The 11,857-nt window shown below is 32.4% G+C and overlaps 1 protein-coding gene across 1 annotated transcript; it reads left to right on the top strand.

Annotated features, from left to right (window-relative positions):
• The first annotated feature begins 648 nt into the window (after positions 1-648).
• LOC104901580 (heavy metal-associated isoprenylated plant protein 7) lies at positions 649-11,158 on the top strand. The gene is made up of 3 exons (XM_010689170.3): positions 649-1,321; positions 6,585-6,660; positions 10,687-11,158. Exons 1-3 carry the CDS (start codon positions 1,016-1,018, stop codon positions 10,806-10,808), a joined length of 504 nt encoding a protein of 167 aa, XP_010687472.2. The 5' UTR covers positions 649-1,015; the 3' UTR covers positions 10,809-11,158.
• Positions 11,159-11,857: the final 699 nt, after the last annotated feature.

Raw genomic sequence — 11,857 nt, 5'->3', positions numbered from 1 at the left:
ATTTTTTTCTCTACTTATACAAGTGAATTCTACTCAACGTTGCTCTATTCTACCCGTTACAACAGATTCCTATTCTTTTGCCACTATCTCCTAAAATCAAGGAAATAACTTCATCTTCTGCTCAACCATAAGTCTCGTCCTACTTTTTAGGCAAAAGCTGTTGTGGCAATTCTTTTAACTGAGTCTTGCTCAACGAACATGTACTCCTTTTGAAAAATCTTCCGAAACCTCTGGATGCTCGTAGTTACTGCTACCTGACTCTCCTTAGCTGATCTCCAGATAACAGTGGCAAACATCTTACCTGCATTTTCCAGTTTGAGCAAATATTAGGACATAACAATGCTCTTATGCCAAAGAGTCCAACCTAATTGGTTTGTTTAGCTATGAGTTTGTTTAGGATCTATGTTGACGGAATCAATGAATCTACTTACTTATTTAGAAAAAAGAAAAAGAAAAAAAGAAAGTAAAACGTGCATGTGACTGGTCCTCAAGGTCAATAGCTAGTATTAGTAATTCTTCCATCCTTCTCCTTCTGTTTGATCTATTCCTGTACTTGGAATGCCAGATGTTACAGACCCTACATGAATACTACTCATTTAACTCCTTGCAGAAAAGACAACGACTATTAACGCAAGAGCTACAATATTTGGTGTGCTCTATTAAAAATTTGTTTGATTTTACAATTTCGGAAATTTATTCCTTTCCAAGGCCAAAGAATTGTCTGTTTCTATGAATACACCCTCAACAGTTTCTACTAACAAAAAGTAAATCATTCTATCAGTAGTATAAATTTAACCTAGGCTATTAACTATCACACATTTAAGCCTTTGAAAGTGACTTTAGAGAGTTGTTGTTGTTGTTTCTGATCTCTCTTAAACCAAACAACGCTTAAGGGTACAGACAGTTCTGCCAACAGTCAGTTAGCTAAGTCATTAAAACACCATGTTCACCTCACTTTAGCTCACTACTATTACATTCCATAAGGTGAAAAATAGTTTAGTTGAGCACAATAACTATGAACAACAAGGTAAAGATGAGAGGGTTCATGTGCCGGTCACCGGCATCAACCGCTGTTGCGTGTATGCCGGATGGTATGCGGTCGGTTGTCGTGCCCGGTAAGGCGCATGGAAGAGCCATGGTGGTTAATCAGAAGGGTGGAATTGGTAGGAATAGTATTAAGTATTCTAGGCTTGTTGAGTCAGATGATAAGCTGTTAAAGGGGAATCTTAAGGGTGATCAAGGATTACAAGTCTCTCATAAGCTGCTAAAGAAGCAAAGATCTTTGCAACTCAGTTCATCGGATTCAACTGACATGTTTCAGGTTAGAATTTATTTTATGAACTGATTTGGAAACCAAAAAAAAAAGGGTAGTTTTTAATTTTTTATTTGTAGCTTAACAATATATATGACTTACTCTACAGTAATACGTTATACGTGGAACTTGGAAAATATCCCTGTAAATCATACGTGAAGCTTCTGGATTTTTATTTTTTTGTGGGAGCCTTTTTTTCTTTAACTAGATGGGATTTTGTTAATGTTATTGGAGTATTCTTCTCTTTTGTTTCTCAAACACAGTCATGTATCATTTTTTTTTCTTTTATGGTGGGGAGAATCTCAAGTATTTTTTCAATACTAAAGAACTTTAGGAAGTTGTGTAATATGGAAAATCGCTGCAGTTGCAGCTCTAGACCTCCGTGATACGTACTCTACAACTACATTTTTTTCTTATACGATACTAGTTCTCGCTCAATCATCTAGTTCAGTTCATAAGTTGCATCATTTTCACACATGATTAAAATTTGGTAGAATTCAGTTTTAGTCGCTTATATAGAGCAAAGTGAATTTGCAGATAAAAGTTTGGATTATCAAATTAGAAGTTTTTGTTAAATAATACCTGTCAAAATAGTTATTTTATTGGAAAAGATCTAATATAAACTTTTTTGTTTAAAAAATCTATTATATTACTTCCGCTTGTCACTTCTGGACCATATCAACATTATGCGGCTAAAAAAGTCTTTTTTTCGGCCTTGACGTTTTTTCATTTTACGTGAAAGGGAGGGGGAAAAGTCAAATTTGGTTGCTCCATTTAATGAGAATAGGAGGAAATAAGTCAAGGGCGAAAAATAGTCTTTTTGGCCGAAAATGTCCAGATGATTTGAATTAACAAAGAAAAGTACTATAATAGGTTTTTTAGACAAAAAAAAAGCTTTATTAGACCTTTTCCAACAAAATTGTTATTTTTAATAGGTCTTATCTGACAAAACATTCTCAAATTTATCATTAAACTATAATTATTAAACTATTCAATCTTATGATATTATTTTTTTATCATAAAATTGTTAATAGTAGGTCCGAGCAATGCTCCATGACAGTCAATGCTCCGAAGATTTTACGTTTCGTACGTCAACAGTTATAATTGATGGATAAATATAAGTTACCAATATATATTCAACGGTTTTTTCATCAAGTACCCCGAGTTTTCAGACTATTCACCTGGTACCCCCCAAGTTTTCAAAATTCACCACGTACCCCTAAATTTTATACTAATTCACTGGGTACCCCTAAGTTTCAAACTAATACACTCGCTCAGATGCCCTTAATGATTAACGACGTTAATCCCCGTTAGTCATTAACCCTAATTTTCTATTTTAAACCCTAATTAACCCCATAATGCTAACCCTAATCCTAACCCTTAGCTAACCCTAATCCTAAATCCTAAACCTTAAACCTAACCCTAACCATCCCTCCCCCACATTCCCACCACCCCTGCAGCCTCCCCCACCCCGTCGATACCCCCCACCCCCGCAGGCCCTTGCTCCTCCCCTACCCCGTTGATACCCCGTCCCCACCCCCCACTCTCCTCGATCGATTTCCCCACCCCCTCCCTACCATCTTTCTCGGCATATCCCGCCCTAAGTCCCGAATTGAAGATCTGGGCATCCCACACAAGCCACCATCTGGGCAGCAACGAAGATCGACGGCAACGTGGACGAAGCTATGGGCAGCGAAGATCAACGGCGGCGTGGACGAAGATTTGGGGAGCGAAAATCGGCGGGTAGGGGAGCAACAAAATCGACGGGGTGGGGGAAATCTGGCCAGCGAAAATAGAATGGTAGGGGAGCAACGAAAATCGACGGAGCGGCAGTGGCAGGGGAGGGGCTGTGACGGTCGAGGGTGGGGGAGGGGATGCGATGGTCGAGCGGCGGTGGAGGGGTAAGGGTGGGGGAGGGGAGGGGTGGGGGAGGCTACAGGGGTGGTGAGAGGGTGGGGGAGGCGTGGGGGCTGGGGTGGGGGGGCTACAAGGGTGGTGGGAGGGTATGGGAGGGGTGGTTAGGGTTAGATTTAGGGTTTAGGGTTAGGATTAGACATTAATTAGGGTTATTAACTAACTGCGGTTAACACCGGTAGTCATTAAGGGTAGTTAAGGGTACCCCGTGTATCAGTTTGAAACTTAGGAGTACCTGGTGAATTTTGAAAACATGGATGGTACCAGGTGAATTTTTTGAAAAGTCGGGGGTATTTGGTGAAAAAACCGTATATTCAAAGTAAAAAAAATGATGTTTTTGGGATGAAAAGAGAGAACATAAGAAACATTCACCTTGACAAAAAGGAAATTGACGTGGATGGAATTTAGAGGAACTTGTTAGGCATTCCGCAAAATGGAGTGAAACCATTCATGCAGCATTATTTAGTAGGATAAATTACTACGAGCAAGAAAATTTTGATTTAGTCAGGAGGGTCACTTACACCTATTGAGTGTTGATCTTGCAATCTCAATGTATTCAATTCTTTCTTTACCACTATTTCTTTGTTTTTTAGTATGCCATATATATATAGAAGTGAGTTCATATATAGAAGTTGGGTTGTGTTCTTATGCAAAATGGGAAGGTCATAGCTTATGCATCCCGGCAGTTGAACCCATATGAAGTCAACTACCCAACACACGACCTAGAATTGGCCGCAATAGTATTTGCCCTGAAAATCTGGAGACACTACCTTTACGGGGTGATTTGCGAATCTTCACTGATCACAAAAGCCTCAAATAAGTCTTCACCCAGAAAGACCTTAAAATGACACAGCGCAGATGGTTAGAGCTCATCAAGGACTATGACTTAGACATCTAGTACCATGAGGGTAAAGCCAACGTCGTTGCTGATGCGTTAAGTCGCAAGTCTAGCCATAGCCTGAATGCATTAGTCATTGCCGACAAACTTTGTGAGGAGCTTTCTAGACTCCAGATAGAAGTTGTGAGGAGTATTTTAGACTTAGCAATCTTTCTACCTCCCCTTCATGAACAACTTCTATCTGGAGTCTAGAAAACTCCTCACAAAGTTTGTCGGCAACGACTAATGTATTCAGGCTATGGCTAGACTTGCGACTTAACGCATCAGCAACGACGTTGGCTTTACCCTCATGGTACTGGATGACTAAGTCATATTCCTTGATGAGCTCTAACCATCTGCGCGGTCTCATATTAAGGTCTTTCTGGGTGAAGATGTATTTGAGGCTTTTGTGATCAGTGAAGATTCGACAAGTCACCCAGTAAAGGTAGTGTCTCCAGATTTTTAGGGCAAATACTATTGTGGCCAATTCTAGGTCGTGTGTTGGGTAGTTGATTTCATATGGCTTCAACTGCCGGGATGCATAAGCTATGACCTTCCCATTTTCTCATATAAGTATGCATTCTCATATGAACTCAGTTATATATATATATATATATATATATATAATATATATATATTATATATATATATATATATATATATATATATATATATATATATATATATAATATATTATAATATATATATATGAGTATTTGCAATCAAGCAGAGTCATTTTCACATTAATTATCCAATATTCTTAATATGTTAAGATCAAAGTCAGTGAATTTTGACCTCTACAACAACGTGACTTGATTTTTTTATTTCTTTACAGCTGAAACTTTTTGTTAATTTTCCTTCTTCCGCCAAAGGTTTTAATATCATGTGTGACTGTTTTTTTTGGTTGACGTGAGCAATGTATTAAAATCTACATATATCTCTATTATACTCTCTCCGTTTTCTAAAAATCTTCCCTCTTTTCGTTTAAGTGCGTTTTCAAAAGATCTTTCCTCTTTTTTTTTATTTCTTATTTGGAATTTTTCCCCCTTTTTACTCTCTCATGTCTTTATCATATGATCCACCATTACATTATTAGTTCAAATTTTCTCCCTTTCTCTCTCCTACTTTAACCCCTTTTATTTGTTTATTTATCTTAACACATTTCTCTCTCTTACTTTACCCACCTCACACCCCACACAAATGGATCCTCCTTGGTATCTGTAGGAACAGTTACAAGGAAGATCTTTAGAAAACTGAGTGAGTATAAACCAAGGGGGAGCTATGGTGTCCCCCTTTGAAAATACTTTTTAACCCTTCATTCAATAAAAAAATTACCTATTAGGATTTCGAGATTTTCCTCAATCATAGCCCTTCCTAATTTAAAATATGTATATCAAAGGAAATTCAAAGTAGCTAAATAAACTTTCATAAAAATATGTGTATTGAAAGAAAAAGTTTATGATTGAAGAACAAATTAACATAACTAAAAATCAGTTTTCAAATCAATTACAAAATCAAAGACATAAAATTTTAATTTTACCTAAACTTTTGAAATGCAATAACAATACCAACATCCATTAGCAAGTAATAAATATACCAAGAAAACAATTTCTTCATCAAGTAATTTACGCACGCATCGTGTGTAAAGAAGGCTAGTATATATCTAATAAAACCCAAGACAAACCCATGTTATGCTGTCACATGTACTATTCCCCCTCCCCCACACAATTAAATGATAAATATTAAACAATAAAAATGTATGTTATAAAACTCAAACCCATGACCTCTCATTTGAGATACAAATGCACTAACCAACTACTCTATTATCACATATTGATTTTTATGGGAAAAATAATATATTTAAAGACAACATAATTTTCTATTTAAGACAATCAAATACATTTAAGACAATTAAATACAAATTTATATATTAATACTCATTAAGTTATTGATAATAATTCTGTGTCCTACCTTTCAAAGTTTCAACAATCTTATATTAAAGCAAAAGCTCTTCAATTTGTAACCACCATAACTAACACTACTACACCATTTCACTACATCAACTGTATTCTTACACATTAACCTACATCTAAAAAAAAGATTGTATTATATTTTTTTAAGTAATTATATATTTATAAATATGTACTCTCTTAGAAGCCGAGTTATATTGATGAATAATTCATATTATAGTTTACTATGTAGAAAATTTAAAAGAAACTGGAAGACCACTTCATAAGCATAATCCAATGTCTGTAACTCTTTTTTTTTTCACTTTTCTCAAGTGTTTGATTCAATAATTCAATTTTACATTGATAAATTATTAGGAATATCGCCTGAGCCAACAACTAATTGAGTAAAAAAAAAGTTTTAATACAACTCATGGAGTTGTGTTAGTAGTTGGCCCTTGAGCTCTAATATTACAAGAAAAACATGTGCGACTATTGTTAACTTCTTCCTTCTATCGGTGCTCTCTGGACACAGGTGGTGGTCCTAAGAGTCTCTCTCCATTGCCAAGCTTGTGCTGGTAAAGTGAAGAAACATTTATCAAGGATGGAAGGTACTCACTTTGGATTTTCTTTTTCTTCTCTGCTTAGAATCTTGAGACTATTTATAGTTAGAGAGAATTTTTTACATTCTTCCCACTATATACGAAATTATATGGTCATTAGGGTCTTGACTCTTGTGTGATTCGTTTCAATGAGTACTTTATTAATATTCAATTGTCATAATTAAAGATATTTAAATTCAAAGAAATATATTAACAAATGCGTATAGTTAAAGTTGGAAGAAAAACTGACCAAAACAATACAGAGGGACATTGTGTCTATTACAATTTGTTTCGGCTTTTATTGTGGCTTGTCTTTTTGAGGAAGTGCTAATTGGGATGAACAGTGCTTATATTCTGTACATAATGCCTTGAGTCATGTGGTGCGCATTATGTTCATAATTTGTCACATTTCTCCATCTTGTGATTCCACGTTATTTTGGGGTGTTACACTTTATTAGTATAATAATTCAATTGTCCTTAAGTTTCTATTAAGCAGGAGTTCTCAGTGCATTTGATTTTTTTTTTTACCTTAATATAAGGGAAATGGTATGAAAAATAGTTACAAGGACAATGAAAAGGGTTTCTTTTGAATTAAAAATATTGTTTGGTTAGGAATATTAAAGGAAATGAAAAATTATTACTATTATTATTTACAATATACTACCTTTAATATTATTATGATTATTATAAAAAATAATAATAAAAATAATAATGATACTAATAATAATAATAATAATTAATAATAATAATACATAAATAAATAAATAAAAATAAGAATATCAATTTAAAAAAATAATAAATAAAATTCAAAGATAATAATCAATATTAGTAATGATAAATTATAAATAATAATTAAATAATAAATCAATAATATTATTATTAATTATTACTCCCTCTGTTTCCTAAAGATCTTCCTTAATACTGTTCCTACAGATACCAAGGAAGATCCATTTGTGTGTGTTGTGGGGTGGGTAAAGTAGAAGAGAGAAAGAGGTTAAGATAAATAAACAAATAAAAAGGGGTTAAAGTAGGAGAGAGAAATGGAGTAAAATTGAATTAATAATGTAATGGTGGACCATATGATAGAGACATGAGAGGGTAAAAAGGGTAAAAAAAATTCCAAATAAAGAATAAAGTAAAAGAGGGAAGATCTTTTGGAAACGCACTTAAACGGAAAGAGAGAAGATCTTTAGGAAACGGAGAGAGTATTATTTATTACTCCCTCCGTTTTCTAAAGATATTTCCTCTTTCCGTTTAAGTGCATTTCCAAAAGATCTTCCCTATTTTACTTTATTCCTTATTTGGAATTCTTTCCTCTTTTTATCCTCTCATGTCCCTGTCATATGTTCCACCATTACATTATTAATTCAATTTTACTCCATTTTTCTCTCCCACTTTAATCCCTTTTTATTTGTTTATTTATCTTAACCCCTTTCTCTCTCCTACTTTACCCACCCCACACCCCACACAAATTGATTCTCATTGATATATGTAGAAACAGTAACAAGGAAGATCTTTAGAAAACAGATGGAGTATTATAGTAATCATAATAAATATAATAACATAAAAATAATAAATACTAATAAATTTAATAATAATAGTATTAAATTAATATTTATAAATATAATTATAAACATAACAATAATAATAATAAATATAATAATTACAATAAATAAATATAATAATTACAATAATAATAAATATAATAATTACAATAATAATTAATACAATAATAATACATAAAATAATAATAATAATAATAGTAAAATTGCAAATATAATAAGGAGTAATAATAATGATAAATATAATAATTATAATAATAAACATTATTATTGTTATAGTAATAATAAATATAATAATATAAAATATAAAATATATTATTAATAATAATAATAATAGTTGTATGATAGAGGGATATCGGGTAATCCTAAACCTTGGGGTGGGTGGGGAATCAATTTAAGGGGTAGGGTAATGCTAAAAGTAAAAAAGGGGTAAAAATTTTGGAAAAAAGCACTAATCAGTTTAAGTGCATTTCCAAAAGATCTTCCCTCTTTGACTTTATTCCTTATTTGGAATTTATTTTTTCATTTTTACCCTCTCATGTCTCTATCATATAGTCCACCATTACATTATTAATTCAATTTTACTCCATTTCTCTCTCCTACTTTAACCTCTTTTTATTTGTTTATTTATCTTCACCCATTTCTCTCTCTTACTTTACCTACCCCACACCCACACAGATGGATCCTTCTTGGTATCTGTAGGAACAGTAACAAGGAAGATCTTTAGGAAACGGAGAGAGTACTCACAAAAGGAAACACAGAACTTTATAAACTAAGTGTATATGTTGCGCTACTTTTACACTTATTGTACAATATTTTTATTAAGAAAAAGTTATTTTAAATTTCATTGAAAATAGTTCTGAAGAGTCAGAATATATACATAAATGCTTTGTCATTAATGAGCTATAATTATTTTCAAATCATTATTTTAACTTTTCATTATGCTTTTTTTAGGAACTTTCTAATATGCTTTGCTCGAGAATCATATCTCTATTACATAAGGGAAGGGGGGAACAACGGTGTCCTTTTTTGAACTGACTATTTTGCCCCCCTTTCCTTTCTAAATTACAAAATACTTGCTTGATTAGCTTCTACTTGATTAGCTTATATGAGGAAAATTAAAGTTTCCTCTTATTATAACTTTATAGAAATAAAATACCTGCTTGATTAGCTTCTACTTTCACTGGTCAACAAATATGTTTCATGTTATTATCATTGACGACTACACATACATAGCTTTTTATGCACGCGATGCGTGCGATGACATTTTTAGGCCTAATTATTTCTAAGTAGTAAACAAAAGAAAATGCAAGTTAGTATTTAAGTTCACCTCCATTTTGTAGAAATAAGATTCTTTGAACTACAATCAAATATTATTTAAAAACACTTTAATAAATAAGTATAAATAATGAACAAATAATTGTATTTTATTTCTATAAAATGCTTTGCAAAAATCATTTCATGCGAAATCAGATTGTGTATGAAAAATTTGAAATTTCATTTCACCTATAATTGAAAATCAAAGTGTTCAAATTTAGAAAAGGAGAAAAATTAAAAACGACCATTTCATGCAAAATCAGATTGTGTATGAAAAACTTAAATTTCCTTTCAAATATAATTGAAACTCAAAGTGTGAACATTTAGAAAAGGAGAAAAATTAAAATGATGAAAATTCTTAAATATCCTGTGAAATCAGAATTTAGAAGTTAGACAAGGAAAAAAAAACTAAAATTGTATTATACTTTTCGGTTACAATTTTGGGATCATAGAGAAATTACTGAAATCCATATAAAAAACTATTATAAATTACAAAAATAATGAATAAAACCAAAAAAAAAAAAAGAACATGACGATATATAGTAAAGAACATCATACTGATTATAAAAGAACATGCGCATATAAGACTTGAGAAACAAAAAACTATTCAAAATCACAAAAATGAATGACAACAAAAAAAGAACGTGGAAGAATCTTATTCACAAAATAGAGGTGAACTTACATACTAACTTGCATTTTCAGTTTATTTACTACTTAGTATTAGGCCTAAAAATATCATCGCATGCATCGCGTGCACAAAAGGCTAGTATACATTATAACCAAGCTTGCTTGGTGGAAGTAATGGCCAACTCACCTTATTAGTTTGAAATCACAAGTTTGAATCTTACTACCTACTTGTGTTTGGGAGTAGGGATTAGGTTATATCTCCCCTATTTTAAAATTCATAAGTTACCCCTATAGTTTGAAAAATACATCAGGTAACCTTACTATTTTAATAACACAACAAGTAAGAAGATAACCATAATCTTTCTCTTTCTTTAGGAAAAATAACTATAATCTTCGTATTGACTTAAATTACCTAATTAATGTCCGCGAATCTATATAGATGCATGTGTAATGTTATTCTACTTTATCATTTCCTTGTTCTTATTATACAATTATAAAAATTAACTAAACTAATTTTTTTTTGTGATAGGGGTAACATCCTTCAGCATAGACCTGGACACGAAAAAGGTTACTATTAGGGGACAAGTTTCGCCAACAGTAGTTCTTGAAAGCGTTTCCAAAATTAAGAAGGCAGAGTTTTGGACTTGTTGAATTATGGATTATTCGTGGTTTTCAAGTTTTAATTTCATTAGTTAAGCGTATGTCAAATTGAAGTGTCTAATTCCTTTTTTTAATTAATAAAACTATGATTACTAAGATCAATTAACTCAGACATTTGAGTCTTATGCAAATATAGCATGTGGGCAATATTTTCAATGGAGTAGTTTCTCTGTCAGATGAAATTAATTAGATTTGTGACCCATGTCATAAATGAGTTATATTTTAATCTAAATAATATATTTTCATTTTAAAAAGTGATATAATATATAATTTTTTAATTAAGATTATTGTAAAAAATAATTGAATATAGAATATACAAGATAAATGATATGTTTTTGAAATATTGCATACGATTTGAAATACTAACTACTTTCCAAATTTGTTTAGCATTCCTATTGACATGGTCACATATATATGAGATTATAGAAGATTATACTAGTTTTAGGACCCGTGCATGATGCACGGGAGCATTAATTGCTTGATAGCATAACTAATGATCAATAAAAAGAATCAAAATAACGAAACATATTTAACTAATCATATATGAAGGCATCAAATCGTTATTTACAGAAATGATTTTTTAACGCAATCTATATGTTTGAAAACACTTCTTGTAAACTACGTTTGTTGTACTTGTACGCACTCCGTGTTTTTTGTCAAAAGGAAGTATCTTCAGACCTTTTTTGCTCGTAACTCTGGAAACAGCAACATAAAATTGGCCGTGGCTAAAAACAGGTCTCGGGAGATACAGGCCTACATGAGACAAAGATTGTCCTTGACTTTTATTTATAGTCATAGCAAAACAAACCATTAAAGGAAATTGACGTCTCTGAAATCTGATAGGAAACTTGGTGGAGTCCGACGGCGTCAATGTCATTCTTGGGATAAAAACTTTTGCACCCACATTACTTCCGGAAATAACAGTAGCTTCAATAACACGATTACCTAAATGATTGACGACTAACCTCGTGCCATTACATAATCCAGATGTTTGATCAATATTACGTAGAAGCATAACGGGCGCACCAACCTTTAATCGT

The sequence above is a fragment of the Beta vulgaris genome, chromosome 8 (assembly GCF_026745355.1).
Source record: "Beta vulgaris subsp. vulgaris cultivar EL10 chromosome 8, EL10.2, whole genome shotgun sequence".
Lineage (NCBI taxonomy): Eukaryota > Viridiplantae > Streptophyta > Magnoliopsida > Caryophyllales > Amaranthaceae > Beta > Beta vulgaris.
Note: the sequence above shows the minus strand (reverse complement) of the source record. Positions and strands in the feature narration are given on the sequence as shown.